Source organism: Tupaia chinensis, unplaced genomic scaffold, assembly GCF_000334495.1.
Source record: "Tupaia chinensis unplaced genomic scaffold, TupChi_1.0 Scaffold000247_1, whole genome shotgun sequence".
NCBI lineage: Eukaryota > Metazoa > Chordata > Mammalia > Scandentia > Tupaiidae > Tupaia > Tupaia belangeri.
Genome location: NW_006159725.1, coordinates 4,748,032 through 4,763,662, shown reverse-complemented (window position 1 = coordinate 4,763,662; position 15,631 = coordinate 4,748,032). Strand labels below are relative to the sequence as shown.

The following is a 15,631-nucleotide window of genomic DNA, read 5'->3' as shown; positions in this document are numbered from 1 at the left end:
GCAGCCCCGCCGACCCGTGCTCAGGCAGCCTGGCGACCCGCGCCGGCCGCCTCCGCCCCGCCGCTGGTCCGCCGGGCGAGTTACCTTAGGCCGCCGGGAACCCGACTTGGAATTGCCAGCGGTCCCCACCGCCGCCCACCAACCTCCCCCACTGCTTCATAGACTCGGGAAATCAGAAATCTGGAAGCTACGGGCTGGGGAGCTGGCCGGACTGCCCATCTGCGTCTGGTCTGTGGCCTGCGCCCCACTTCACCCTCTCGCTGCACGACGGCTTATCTCCCCACCCCACCTAGACCACCCCCCTCGTACTCCTCGCTCTCATCCTCCGCCAAGAATTTCTTGCTCCTCTAAGAGCCCGCAGAGGCTCCCTCTGGCCCCTCTTAGTGAGAGGGCGGAGAAGCCCATGGTCACAGCCGGGTCAGAGGGTTGAGGTGAGACTGGGACCAGCAAGCCTTTTTCCAGGCAAGTTTGAGTTCAAGGTGACCAATGCTATTGGCGAGTGGTGGGGGGGAGTAAATAATGGGGACATCCTTAGCACCCTTCCCAGCCAGCCTACCTCCCCCATGGGTCCCTTTTGCTGCCTGGAGACTGGTTCAAACTTGGAAACCGACCAGCACTTCACACCTGGCCCCAGCTGCACCAAAAGTACTCTCCCCAGCCACCTCCTTAACCTGGGATCCCTGGCTGGGGGCCGCTTCAAAGCCATGAAGACTCTTGAAATGTGGAATGTCAGTCTGTCTTTCAGAAGTGTGGCTGCGTTTTCTCCACACTGTTGCTATGACAGACCAGTGGCCGCCAGGCCTTCAAGCAGGTTACAGTCTTCCAAAAGCCATGCTGGTCACCTATGAAATGGCCAGTGGCCGGCCAGCTAGTGCCATTGTGGTTAAGGCAGCTGGATCCCACGTGGCCAACCACAGTTCAGAGTCCTGGATACTGTGGCTTGGAAAATATGCTGGGCACGTGTGCGTGCATGCCCAAAATCCCGAGAGGAGAATGGAGGAGAAGGGATTGCAGTGTGGCCACCTCCCTGGAGGGTGCTTTCTCACTTTCTCCCACCCCCACCCCTCTCTGTCTCTCTCTCTGCCATCGCAGGTGCCATATGGCAAAGTTTTTTAAAGGTCAACTTAATGATATTCACCTCGTGGGATTGTTAAAAGCAGTATTACCCTTAGGCCTGGGTCACAGAGGCCTCAGCCCTGGGCTGCTGATCTTAGAACACTTCACTATGGATGGCCCTCCTTGGGCCATGCTCCTCCTCTCTGGTCCCAAGGAGAGAGGGTGCACCTCCTCCCCTCCTAGACTGGGACTCCAGAACCCAGGAATTCCCTGCCCAGATGACCATGAACTGGCCTAAGATGTGGTTGAGGGGCAGCCATTTGTGATGGGGAAGGGATGGAAGCCTGCTTAGAGGCCCACACAGGCGCCCCTGTAGCAGCAAGACCAGAGAGCACCGACCAGGAAGTGGTCTGAAAATTCCATTTTGGACCTAGTCTTCCAGGGCATCATGCAAAAAATGAGTCAAAGACAGAGTAAAGGATAAATTTGAACACATTTCTATCTTCATTTAGAATTTATATTTAAACATATATGTCATTTCCATTTGGACCCTTGCCCCAGGCCTCATTAACCTCAGAAGTGGTTTTGGCATAAAGATTAGGTAAGATTGGGGCTGGCAGGTGGTGTGGTGGTTAAGGCACTTGATTCCCACATGGCCAACTGTTGTTCGAGTCCCAGACCTGGCGGGTTGCTTTCCCATAATTCTTTTCTCTCTCTCTCTGTCTCTCTCTCCCTCGCTCCCTCTCTCTGGTCAAATTAAACAAATAATAATAACAAATAAAATGAATCATTCTTAAATTTAAAAAAAGACGAGGTAAAATACTATTGTACGTGGACCAGCAGGTGGCATAGTGGTTAAGGCACTGGAATCCCACATGGCTGACTGCAGTTCGAGTCCCAGACCTGGTGGCTTGAGAAATACCAGGGTGTAGTGTATGTGCATGCCCAGAATCCCAGGAGAATGAAGGAGGAGGGATTACTGGGGAGTGATTTCTTACTTTCCCTCTCACTGTCTCTCTCCAGTGAACACAGTCTCTAAAGGCAAAAACAAAACCAAACAACAAAAAAAAAACCTTAATAAAAAAAGATACTGTTGTGTGTAAAAATGTTTGGCTGCATGCTTGGCGAGGGTACACATGATACATTTGAGTTCAAAGGGGTCTATAGCCCCAAGGTACTAAACTCCCACGCCCATGTCTTAGGTTTGTGGGTTGACCTTCTCCGTCCCCTGGAGGGCCCCCCTTTAGCTGGACAGGCCCAGGAGCCCACACTGCCCACTTTATTTTTACAGCCGGGTCATGTTTCTCAGGGCAGCAGCCCGAGGTGAGAGGGAAGGTGAGCCAAAGGGAAGGAAAGTGACCCCTACCCGGAGTGGGGGTGGGGAGTGGGCATCAGAGTTCCAGGATATCTTTAGATCCTGGTGACAGGAAATGGTGGCCATTTTCCTCGCTGCCCTCCTGCCTTCCCTGCTGCCTCACTGTTCACCACTTTAGAGCTGGAAGTGTCCTTAGGAAACTCCCAGCCTCACAGAGGAAGAATCAGGCCCAGAGAGGTAGAGGGTGTGTCCCAAGGTCACCTAGAAAGTTACTGTCCACACCAGGGCCAGAACCTCCCCCCTCTTGCCCCCAGCTCTCCTCTAGAGAATGCCTGGAAGGTTCTGTAGCTGGGCAGAAGTACTTAGGACCTGCATCAGAGGCCAGAGGCTTTTTATATTTGTAAAGCACTTTCCTCAAAAATTCTCTGAAACCCAGTCCTTGCTCCAGCTTAGAGGTTCCTCCTGAGGATGCCAGGGGTCAGCTCAGGAGCCGGGGTGGGAAGAAATGACCAGCACCTCGCTCCTCGCCCTCCTGTGCTGCTCGGAGTCCCCTGACAGAGGGCAGCCCTGCTGTCTTGGGACACAGGCCCCAGCTGTGGCCCCAGCAGGCTTGATTCCTAGTGATGGGGTAACAACACTCAGGCCCTGGGTGACCAGGCTCAGAAATACCTTAAGAGCAAGTTTTCAGGGATGCCAAGAGGGATTGGGCCTCATGCCGAGAAGCTGTCAGAGACCTGCCCTGTTCTCGCCTGAAGGAGAAGGGACCTAGATTCAAGGGGAAGCAGAGTGTTTCCTTGGGGATTTAGTAGGGCTCTTTGAAGCACTTAGCCCAACAGCTCTTTCCAGAGTCAGCCCCTGCTCTCCAGCCTCCTCCCCTGCCCTCCCAGGGAGCTGGGTTGGAGCTAGGAAGAATGCATCCCTGTTTTCCAAGAGGGGTCACCTGGAGTGTGGTCAGCAGGCAGTGGGTGGGTAGGGTGGGCAGCCAGGGGCGAGCTCCAGCCGCCAGCCTCCCGGAGCTGCTCTTATATAGAAAGGCAATCCCTGGAGCACAGCCACTTTCTACAGGTGACTAGGGCTGGTGGTTGGGAGGCTCCCTCAGTTCTCAGAAAGCTGGCCAGGACCCCAGGCAGAGGAGGAAGGGAAATGGAGAGCTGGATGAGGCCTCCAGAGCTATTCTGAGCGGAGTTCCTCCTGAGTAAGAGAGCCTGGTGGGGCGCCTCCTCCCCCTCCGGCTCCCCTATTGCCCTTGCCAGCCTGCCTCCCTCCTCCTCCTTCTCCCCCATAAACCCACGCGCTCCTGTCAGGGCATTGCAGGTAACGCAGGGAGCTGACTCGGCTCCAGAGCCAGAGGACACCAGGCTCTGCGGGGAGCACCCCCACTCCTCACAGCTCCAGGCTGGCCTCAGAGCAGTACAGGCTACATTTGCTCGACTGTCCCCAGCTCCCTCCTGGTTGTAAACAGGGCTCAGTCTCTGCACACAGGGAACTGCAGGCTTGAAATCCTCTGCAGGCGCTAACTTAAGGTTAAATACCCACAGATCCTTCCGCAGCTTGCAGCTTGGCAGGGGGTGGGTGGATGCGTTGGGGACAAACTGTTGGGAGCTGCCTTCTAGTGCACTTGGGTCTATTCTCTGCCCCTCCCTCACCACCCCCTCCCTCCCGCTCGGAGTGCCTGCTTCCCCCCCACCACCACCACCCTCTGCCCCCATAGTCTCACATCCTCTGAAGGAAGTTCTGCAGGTGCCGAGGGGGTTAAGGCCAGCATGCAGCAAACCAACCGGCAGGCACATGGCCCAGCACGCTGCAAGAACAGTGCGGGCTGCACGGGCCACTCAGCCCACTGGCTCCCCAGAGCCCAGCCCGTGACCCTGCATGGAGCAAAGACAAACTTCCTGAGCCCTCCAGAGGGCTGCTCGCTGCTTCTCACCCGTCTCCACTTTCTAAGGGTTCTGGGCATGGGCAGGTAGGCAGCCACCGCCTCACCTCTCCTTTCTTCTTTTTTGTTTCTGCTAGGTTCTGTCCAAAAATCTTTCAGGCACGGGGTGTGTGTGTGGGGGGAGCACCAGACAGATGAGCTCATTGGGAGAAGGAGGGCAGAGGGAGGAGGGAACTGAAAGATTCTGACCACAGAGATGCTCCCGGACAGTCCCAAGCTGGAGAGGGGCGTGTGCCCACTTCCGGGAGCAGCCATATGCATCCCTTGCTGCAGCTCAGAGATGGGGTGAGTCCTGGGCATCTCTTTATTCTGGGCCACATTGGGGTGGGGTTTGCATCCCCGGGACAGGGTCCCAGCCACCCTCCCCAGGCCCCCAGAGCTGTGTTTACCCCTCTGCTTCATGGATGTCCACACCTCCTCTGCTCCCCCATCCAGGTAGGATGGGGCTCGGGTGGGCCAGGGGCGCCCGGGAGAGGTGTGTCATTCCCCGCAGCCGGCTGGCCATGGGACTGCCTTGTCAGCTGAGTGGCCAGCTGCCCTCCTGGGATGCTAGACCTGGTCCTGTCCCTGAAATGAGCACCTGAGGCAGGTTACCCAAACAGGACTCCTGAAATGTTCTGATCCTGTCCCCTGTGAACATTTCTGTGCAGGAGCAGTGGGTTCTGTGAAGGGAGGGCAGGGGAAGGATGTGAACTGGAAGAGGCAACGTGACAGGAGAAGGGAGGACACGGAGAGGCCGGGAGGAAGGAGGGGAGCCTGAGAGCAGAGGGGAGTCTTCCTGGGGTGGAGGGCAACTTCAGGAAGATGGAGTAACTTGGGCCGAGGAGGAGGGGCAGGGGCATGAGGATGGCTGGCTGTGGGTGAAGAAGAGTCACAGAGGAGTGAGAAGGTAGAGGAGCTAGGAGCCAGGACAGGAGCTGGGGCCATCAGTGGCCGCAGTTTTTTACACAGAGCTATGGGATCAAGGGCCAGGCCGTGGTAGGGTGGGTTGCTGGGGCCCCCAGGGAAACTCTGACTCGGCCCACTTTGACCATCCTGCTTTGGTCCATGGTCATTTCAAGGCTGGCTCCAAGTCACCCTCTCCCCTCCCATTCTAAGTCTTTGGGTGGCAGAAGGCCAGTCCCCTGTCCTTTCTCCTGGTGTGACGTGTTGGCTTTGGCCTCACTCGGGCCTGAATTTGAACCTGGCTCTGCTAGTTTCTCACTGCATTATCTCACACATAGTTAGTTTACCAGAGCCTTGGGCTTCTCTTCCATAAAAATGAGAAAAGGATGCATACTTGAGGGACCAGCAGATGGCACAATGGTTATGTCACTGAACTCCCACGTAGTCAACTTCGATTCAAGTCCTGGACCCGGCAGCTTAAAACTCATTCCAGGCGTATGTGTGTATGCGTGCCCAAAATCCCAAGAGGAGAATGGAAGAGAAGGGATTGTGGTGTAGCCATCCCCCTTTGGGGGGGGGGTGATTTATTGCTTTCTGTCGCTCTGGCAAGTGCACCCTCCCTCTCTCCCTCTAGCAAAAAGCTCTCAAAAAAAAAAAAAAAAAAGAATGCGTATTTGAGGCTTTGTCCTGAGGGTTAAGTGAGCTGATCTACATAGACAGTCTAGGCTGGTGCCCTGCTCTTATTATCTAGCCATCTGTCACCACCCCTTATCCCTCCCCAATGTCCTCCAAGCCCTTTCAGGCTGGACATGAAACCCATCTGCAACCCACAGCAGGTTCACCTCCATGGAGTGCCACCCTGGGTGCAAGGGTGCAATGGGCCAGGGACGAGGATGTTAACAGGCTTAGCGGGGAGGACCCGGGGAGGCAGAGAAGACGTGTATCTTGTACCATTCTTGACTGGAAAGGCAAGGGAGTCCTTGCTCTGGCTGGTGGGCTGAGGAGGATGAGTTGGACTCAGCCTGTTCTTTGGGAAGAAGCTCCCCAAGGGCACATGGCTTCAGACGGAGACCCTCTCCCAGCTTATTTGACTGAGTGTATACAGGGGGCTTGCCAAGTGCCCACGCTTCCCCTAGCACTGATAAACCAGGAAGAGAAGAGAGTAAAGGGGTAGCAGGGCACAAAGGCGCCAGGGGAGACCGTGACTGGGCGAGCAGGCAGGGGCAGGAGTCTGCCCATGCACCTGTTATATTTACCCTCAGACACACAAGTGTTAACCCTACTTCTACCCTTTGAGCCCTAAAGGGAGAGCTGCAGAGGGCCACCGTCACTCAATGTAAAGGCCATCAAAAAGTATACCCTGATTTTGGGAACCAGCAGTTAGCGTAATGGCTATGTCGCTGGACTCTCACGTAGTCAACCGTGGTTCGCGTCCCGGACCCGATGGCTTAAAACTCACGCTGGGCGCGTGTGCGTGCGTGCCCAAGATCCCGAGAGGAGAATGGAGGAGAAGGGATTGCGGCGTGACCATCCCCCCTGGGGGGTGATTTCTCACTTTCTGTCTCTATGTCTCTGTCTGTCCGGCGAGCACATTCGTCCTATAGCGAAAATCTCTCAAGGAAAAAAAAAAAAGTATACCCTGATTTCGGAATCGTCTCAACAACCCCCTCCCCAAACTATGCTCGAATACCTTCTGGGGTGGGATCTCATTGACTAGAAACTCAACTCTCCGCCTACCCCTGACTTATACTGGATCAAAAACAGTTTCTGCCTGCTGGTCCTGATGTTTCACCTTGGGACAGATGGGCCGGTCTAATCCTTCTGGCCTGTAACCACAGCCTGGGCCACTCTATTGGCCACCAGCTGTGATGCCCACTTCCCCTCCCCGCCAAACCAGCCTCCCCTTCTGCCCATCTGCCCACAGGAGGGGCTCTCAATCTGTTGAGGCCAATAGTCCCAAGTCCCCTGGCTCCTGTTTACAGGGGATTTGTCCCAGTTGAGAAGCAGAGGCAGCTGTGGTTGGGACAAAGGTGACTTTGCCAGGCCTTGAAGGGAAAGCCCCTCCCGTGGAATCCCAACTAGCCATGCTGGGCACCCAGCATCCACTTGCCTGCTCCTCACTGCTTTCGCTAGCGCCTCTGGGATTCTCAAGGTCATATGGCCAGAGCAAAGGAAAAACTGTCTCGACAGGCTGCCCACTCCCCCACCTCCAACTCCTCTGCCCTCCTGCTTTATCTACCCCCACAGCCTCCACTCCCAAAGCGTTTTCTCCCTTTTCTGGCTCGAGGCCTCCTCAGTCCTCCTGGGGAATAAGGTCAGAGGCTAAACCCCACGGCCTCTCTCCACCAGCTCCACCTGCCATGTTGAGATGCCAGGATTTGGTGTGCAGCTGGGCTTCCTTCTCCATGCTCCCTGGAGCTCTCACTCCCTGGAAAGCTGGGGCCTGTCCTGGATCTCAGTGCGGTAGCAAGAAAGCCAGACCCTGGTGGGCTTCATGGTGGGAGGCCTGCCAGAAGGATGGAAAAGTGGGGAAGATGCAACTGGTTCCAGCATGGGCCTTTCAGCTTGGGCCTTCTGAGCACCCCCAAAGCACCAATGGAGGAGGCCGGGAGGCCTGGGGGTGGTTCATCCAGCTGCCCAGCCTACGCTCTACCAGACACTGCCCCAGCCTCTGCCACCTGAAGTATTTTGATTCTATCCTTCACCCCTGCAAGACTAGGGGTGCCCAATGGCCTGAGGGGGGTCATATATATACCAAATGCCAGGCAAGTCATGCTTCTGGGGTGTGGGAATGGGACCCTGGGACGTGGAGCTAGAGGACCTGGGTTCTTGCTCAAGGCTGTCAGGTCAGCCCGGGGAAGGCCTTTACCTAGGGAAGAGACAGGGCTCCAGCCTCAGCTTAACCACTAGCCAACTGTGACTTTGGGCAAACCATTTTCCTTCTCTGAACCTCAGCTTTGAAAGCAGAGCCCTGAGGAAGCAAGAATGTCTCTTCTAGATCAGCCCAGGCCCTGCGGGATGGGGGCAGGGTGAGATCCCTGGCTGGGCCCTGCACTCGGTGCGGGGCCGTGGGGAGAAGGGCCGACCCGGAGCATCGCCAAGAGCCTGCCTTTGTGCTCCACGCGTCATGGGGCCTTCAGAGGTCACTTTTCTGTCCCGATTCTCAGTTTCCCCTTCAGAGAAATCAAAACCCACCTGCCCTCAGGCAGCCTGGGCCAAAGACCATCAGTTTAAGGGAGGGGTCAGCGCCAAATACAACCTTCCAGAAGCCAGCCCAGCTCGTGTCTTCCAGAGTTCTTGGAGCAAAGTCAGTGAGGAAGATGCCACTTCCTGGCTATGCACCAGGAGCCTGTGTCCACCCCAGAGGGGACCAGCCAGAGTCCACAGTGCCTCCTGCTCAGTCCGTGTCTCTCACTCTCTTTTTTTAAAGAATTATTTTATTTAACTTTATTTATTTATTTATTTTAATTTGACCAGAGAGAGAGACAGAGTGAGAGAGAGAGAGAAGAAAAGTGAGGAAGCAAGCCACTAAGTTCGGGACTTGAACTGGTCAGCCTTGGGGTAGTCCAGCACCCTTAACCACCATGCCACTTGCCAGCGCCCCCTACATGATTTTTTTTTTTTTTTTGGAGAGGTTTTTGCTATAGGGTGCATACGCTCGCCAGAAAGACAGAGAGAGACAGAGAGACAGAAAGCGAGAAATCAACCCTCAGGAGAGATGGCTATGCTGCAATCTCTTCTCCTCCATTCTCCTCCCAGGATCTTGGGCACACATGCACACGCCCCCGGCGTGAGTTTAAGCCACTGGGTCCAGGATTCCAACCATGGTCTACTACATGGGAATCCAGAGACATAGCTATTACGCCAACTGCTGGTCCCATGATTTTTGTTTTTTTAAGAAATCTTTTATTTCAGGACCAGCAGATGATGTAATGGTTATGTCACTGGACTTCCACATGGTTGACCATGGGTTTGAGTCCCAGACCAGGTGGCTTAAAACTCATGCCAGGTACATGTCCAAGATCCCAAGAGGAAAATGGAGGAGAAAGGATTGAGGCATGGTCATCGCCCCTATGGGGTGATTTCTTGCTTTCTGACTCTCTGTCTCTGTCTCTCCCATGAGCACATGTGCTCTACAGCAAAAATCTCTCTCAAAACAAAATAATTATTTTAATTTTATTCATTTTTTAAAATTTGGTCAGAGACAGAGAGGGAAAGTGAGAAAGCAAGCTGTCATGTCCAGGACTAGAACCACAGTCAACCATGTGGAAGTCTAGTGCCTTAACCAGTTTCCCTATATATTAGGTAGAGAAGCACCTTCCCTGCCATCCATACCTGGAAGGACTCAGGGACGTCAGGGGGCTGACATCCTCTTTACCCAGGTGGCTGTGAGATACCAGGACCTTCACTGGACGCTGCCCCCTGCCTTCTGGCCTCTTGCTTGGGTAGCAGCTATGGTCCTCGCAGGGATCAGGACTACCAACGTCAGGGCCTTCCTGGAATATTCCCGATCACTCGCCACTGTGAGGGTCTGTGGGTCACTGGCAAGCAGACAGAAATGAGAGAGAAATGCGGAGAAAAGCAGAAGCCAACCTACTTAAGCATTTCCTTACCATGAAACGTGTTGAAGGCTTTCTTTTCTGGTAAGTCTCCTAGAAAGGGTCGTGTTTGTGTGTGTGTGTGTGTGTGTGTGTGTGTGTGTGTCTGTGTGTGTGTGTGAGGGATGCAAACAGACATGAGAACAGTGAGGAAGAAAGGAAAATCCCAGTGTGGGTCTGGGACAGGGGCCCCTAGCCAGGGGGTTGCCTTTGGTCTTGAACTTCTGAGGGCTGATTCAGCATCACAAAACTAGGACACAGCAGAACAGAGACGGACGGGAGCAACCTGACTTTTCCGTCAGCCACCCTCCTCCGCGAAGTTGCATGAGGCAGACTCGGACCAGCTGTTACCTATTTTTTCTGAGTCCAGAGATGGATAGAGAGAGGTCTGTGTCGTTAGATGTGTCGAGAAGCAGGGAACAGAAGGGATGGCCCATCTGTCCACGGAGAGAATAGACAACAGCCACATAATGGTTAGCCTCGGGGGCACAGAGGGTTGTCCTCATCCCAGAAATAACCCAGGGCCCTCCCAGAAGTGGGTGTTTAGCCACACTATCCCACGGTGGGTAGTTCCCAGGAATTCTGGGAAGACCAAAGGATGGGATGCCTGCCGATAAGACTGGAGTAAGAATAACCTCCACCTCCAGGTGAGAACTCCAGGGTCCTCACAGTGTCAATGGCATTCCCAGGACCGCGGTAAAGCCTCAGCCGACCCCACTCTGCACCGCTGAAAAAAAAGCCACACTCAACGCATGTCCAGTGGAGATAGTCCGTTTATTGTCGCCGGTAGATTCAAGCAGTAAGACAAACTGCAGAAGAAACTCCGTCCGCTCCCAAAAGCAGATATACCCAAGCAGACGGTCACAGAGGACCGCCGAAGTTCCTCTCCCCTTCCAAACACGCCTTCCAGCCGCCACATAGCACATAAAGCCCAGAAAGTGCATAAGTATTGGGGTTTCCCCCTCCAGTGCACAAAGAACAGTAAGAACATTCCATAATTTGCCTTTGGTGAAGCAACTCAAAACATCGACAAGTGATTTCACCTCCCCCCCGCAGTGTAACGTGTGGGGTGAGCACGAGGTGTTTCGTATTTGTATATATCATATAGCTAAACCTACAGAGAGACTATGTACAATGCGTCAGCAAGCTGCGGTAAAAGAGGCACTGCCAGAGCCACAGGCTGTCTGTCCCTTAAGACATAAGCAAGAAGGAACATTTCCTTTGTCACCCGTTCCAATGGTACCAAGCCACTCCTATGGCTTGGGATTATCCTTTTGGACCTGGCCGGTATTTTTTTTCCATTGTCTGTCTGCTTAACCTCACCTTGGAAATATTTACCAGCCCAACTTTTCACAAGGAGACTTGCAGAGAGAAGTATGGGTCCCGCCAGCTTCTCCTTTACAGAAGTTGGGAATAACTGAGGTGAATCCATAGCTAGGAGGCAGATCGCTATTTCCAAAGCCAGTTCCAAGGCACCTCAAGGCATTTCAGTCCTGAAAAATTGTGCTTTGTTCTTATAAGCTAAATCCCATGGGTTAGCCAGCCCGGCTCTCTTTACAGTGGCCCTTAATTAGGAGGGAGAGACAGACTGAGGGTTCTGAGTGAGGGGGAGAGGCAGGGCAGCTGAGAAAGCTGGCAGGCCAAAACCAGCAGAGTGCTCATGCAGCCAGAGGTGGGACTCGAACCCCACAGTGCAGGAAGAGGAGCAGCAGGCTGCCATAGCCAGAAAGCAGGGTAGAAATGGCTGTTGTGGCAACATCTCACCAGTTTCCCACCTCTATACACAGGGCCCCACTTTGCCCCGAGCCTCATTGGCCCTGGAGGAGCAGCCCTGAGCCCTCTGAAGGAGGGTCTGAGAGGCTCGAGAAGAAAGTGCATACGAAGGCAGCACCTGGGCAGAGATGGCTCCTGACCCAGCCCCTCTGCTCCGGCCGCAAAGCCCACAGAGAGGCCTTTCCCCGGGCCCCCCTCTGTCAGGGCAGGGAAGGAAATGATCCCAGAAGAGGGTTTCTGGATGGAAGTTAGGATCTCTTAGAATGAACGGAGGGACTCTTGCAAATAATTGCCCTCGATGTTGTGAGTCCTTGGAAAAAAGAATGTCCCCAACATCAGCGCAGATCCCCTCTCAGCCTGGGAGAGGAGGGCACTTCCGAGGCAACCAGATACACGAATTCTGCAAGCCACAGACGTGTATGCCACCTGGCGTGCAGTGCCCACCACCCACCTCTCTGCTCCCAGCTGCTTGGCTTGAAAGACGGGCAGCGTCCACCTGCTCCAGGTTTAGCCCACCCCATTGGCAGTGTGTTGATTGGCAGTTAGGTACTCAGCCCGTGGTTTAGAATGTCCACATGGGCTGGACTCCCCTCGCTCTGGGATAAGCTGGCTGGCTGCCCATGGCCACTCTGAGCCCACTCTCCTGGCCTCTGCACCCCCATCCCTGCTGGATTTTCCCTCTTCCCTTCCTCCCTTCCAGGGCCCAGATTCTTCAATCTTTTCCTTCTTTCCTCAACTCTTGCCCTGGAAGCAGTGGCTACACAGGTGGAAATGATGCACCAAAAAATTAATCTTGGTCCCTACAGTGCTGACCTGGCAGTCCCCAACTCTCTTATGGCTTTGTGTGTGTCCCTGGCACAGGGCACGGTGCCTGGCACCTAGCAGATGCTCAAGAAATGAATGTTGAACTGAAGTGAATTAAGCTAAGTCTCCTATCTGCTATTGCTCTCTCCCAAAACTGGTGGGCAGAGGCAGGGATTGGTCCCTGAGACTGTCACAGTCCTGTCTCCACCCCCTTTTCCCTGGGCACCTAACTCCCTGAGCCGGGCCGTGGCTGACTTCCTGGGAAAGCTTGGAAGTGCTAGAGATTTCCACCAGGCAGGAAAGAGGGCGTGGCCAGCAGCTGTGCCCTCTCCTCTCCCCCCACCCCTCAACCCCACCCTGGGGGTCAGATGAACCCACCCCCTTCACCCCACCTCCCTCCTTTACCAGGCCCTGAGGCCCTTCCCGGCAGAAAAAACACGGCTCCATTTCAGACTAGAGATTGAGGAGCCAGAGGAGAGGGCAGGGCCCTTGGTGTCTGCTGGAACCTCAGCCCCCACCTGAAGGATGAGGCTACTTGATCTCTGAGTGCCTTCCAAGGCCACCTTCTGAGTCAGCAGTTTCTGTCCGGCTTTCTCCCTCTCTTGGAGCTTATGCAATTTCCTTTAAGTGTGATCCCGTTAAGTGTGATAAAATGGCAGTGAACATTGGCTCTGTGAGTCGTTGGGACAGGGGAACGGACAACTCAACTCCAGATGGGACAGGGCTGCCCAGGGGCTCGGAGGCTCCAAGGGCCCCACAGGCGTCCATCTGGCCTTCCTGCACCAACCCTCCAGCCAAAGCCAGTCGGAAAGCTACTGAGGGCCACTGGGCAAGTCTGCGCCGGGCCCTCAGTGAGCCGCCCTGCTCTGCAGGCCGCAGCCACGGCCTTGGCTCTGCGCCGGCTGCTCTGGGCCCAGGTCAGGTGGTTCCCCGGCTGGAGCAAGCATCTCTTTGTTACCGTGAACCTCACCCCTCAGTCACTCAGCTGCTGGTGGGGACCAGTGGTGGACATACCCCTGCCCTGTGTGGCCCCACGACACTCCCAAAGGATCAGTAGCCAATGGAGAACAAGGAGGCTCCTGTAGAACTAGCCCTCGAGGGAACCAGGACAGCCGCAGCGCCCTGGGCCAGTGCTCCAGTGAAGCTGTCCTCCAGCCCCAGCTTCCGTCCATGCCCTGGACATGCGCAGGCATCCCTTTACCATGCCCCACCCCAATTAGAGAGTCTCCTCATCATCCCCAGCCTGAGGAGGCTGCCCCGGGCTGGAAGCAGCTGAGGGGCTCCACAGTGCACACCCAGGCCTTCCTGCAGCAGCTCGGCCAGCACAAGACAGCCCCCCCTCCAGGTCCTCTTCAAAGCCACTGTAAGACCGAGCACTGGGCAGGCTGGACAGCTGGACTCGCCTCTGCCACTGCCCAGTCTCCCCCTTCTCTCTGGGACCCTCGCTGTGCCTCCTGCCTCCTCTCAGAGACCAGCAGCCTGGAGCCCTTCTCGCATCGCCCAGGGCCCGCATAGCCCAGATGCCATGGCAGGTTTCTCAGATGGAAGAGAGGTGGGTCACTCTTGGTTCAGGGGAGGGGACACGAAGAGAGGGGCTCAGGAAGCCCAGGTGGGCCCTGGGGTCCTGGTTCAAGAGAAGCACACCAAGAGAGGGCAGCAGGGTCACACGGCACAGGGCAGAGTGGGAGGAGACAAGACGCGGGGAGGGCTGAGGGCCGCCGCCCGTTACTTGGTGCCGTCCTCGGCGTTGCCTTCGCCATCCGTCTTGCCCTCCTCCTCGGTCTTCAGGTCATCCGTGCTCAGTTTCTGCTCTTTTTTCCTCCTCACGCACTTGACTACCATCAGCACCAAGATGACCACAGCCAGGAAGCCCCCCACGGAGGCACCCACGATCACCGCCACCGTGGAGTCCCGCTCGGGGGGCTCTGGAAAAGGAAGAGAAGCCGACCGCTGAGCACGGGGCAGTGCTCTCCTCCAGGGACAGGATTTTAGTCAAAGCCAATGGACCTCTAAGCACCTCCGCTCCCAAATCCCAAAAAGGCACCGAAAGGCCCTGAGGGGAGAGCAATTAGGAGCATGGACTTTGGGATCACACGGACCCAAGTTCGAGTCCTGATCACACCACGTGTGAATCGCGTGGCTTTGGATAACTCATCTTCCCTAACCTCGGGCTCTCCGTCTGTACAACCGGGATAGCATGTGGTTCCCCGAGGATGAGATGAGACAACGCGCACATGGGGTTAGCCCTCTGACTGAGACGCAGGGAGGTCCAATCAATGAAAGCCGCCATGGTTCTGATCAAGGCTGACCGTGATCATGGGACGACGTGCCCTCCTGTCCTCAGGGGCTGGGGGGAAGAGAACGACGCCTTTCCCCAGCATGAGCCATTGTGCCCGCTCTCTCCAAAGTGCCCTGCGCAGACCGTGTGTGGGAGAGCTTGGTGGGGACCGTGGAGACAGAGACGGTCGGGCCCCCCAGCGCCAGCACCCCGGCTCACCTTCCAGGAGGACCTGCAGCTGGATCTTGCCGTGGCCGCGGTGGCGGTCGGGCGGGTTCATGATGTAGCAGTTGTAGATGCCCTCGTCCTCCAGCTGCACATCCCTCAGCGTCACCGACACGTCGTACTTGCTGGGGTTCCCCGAGAACTCCACGCGGTCTCGGAACCGCTCCAGCTTCAGGTTAATGATTTTCATGCGGAACTGGAGGAACTGGGTGGGTGGGGAGAGGCGAGGGCCACGGGGTGAGCAAGGAGCTACGGAGACAGTGGGGACGCTCCCTCCACCAGAGCACCCTTGTGCCTTGGACAAAGGGCAGTCACCTCCAGAAGGACTGCCTCGCTGTGGCGACACACTCAGTCAAAGCCCTCTGGAGCAGACGGCCCACCCGGAGGCCCGTGGGGCCCTAGTTGGGTGCGAGGGTAAGCGATGGGCCTCATGCTGCAGGCCCCCTGCCTCCTCCCCGCCCTCGCCTCCTCGCTGCAGGGACTCACCATCTCCTCGGAGCAATTACTGCACTCCTGGTAGGTCCAGTTCAGGGAGAACTGCTTGTGGTTCACCGTGTAGCAGGAGTTGAAGGTGCAGAGCAGCCGGGCGTCAGAGCCGTTGAGGACATTGAGGGTGGTAGGTACCGTGACCTCCATGCTCCGCCCCGGTGGCACTGCAGACAAAGCCACAGGCTGTCAGGGCCAGGGAGGGGCAAGCCTCTGTCCCCAGTAGTGGTGTGTGTGTGTGTGGGGGGGGGGGGGGGGGGGGGGGGGGGGCCCTG

General features: G+C 56.0%; 1 protein-coding gene across 1 annotated transcript in view; it reads right to left on the bottom strand.

Moving 5' to 3' along the window:
• Nucleotides 1–10,545: 10,545 nt before the first annotated feature.
• Nucleotides 10,546–15,631, bottom strand: part of SCN2B (sodium voltage-gated channel beta subunit 2) — a 12,507-nt gene continuing 7,421 nt past the window's right edge. The window contains exons 2-4 of the mRNA XM_006148847.2: nucleotides 15,357–15,523; nucleotides 14,865–15,075; nucleotides 10,546–14,292 (exon numbers count right to left, since the gene is read on the bottom strand). Of these exons, the coding sequence (XP_006148909.1) occupies nucleotides 14,093–14,292; nucleotides 14,865–15,075; nucleotides 15,357–15,523 (578 nt within the window). The 3' untranslated portion in view covers nucleotides 10,546–14,092. The remainder of the gene's footprint in view (nucleotides 14,293–14,864; nucleotides 15,076–15,356; nucleotides 15,524–15,631) is intronic.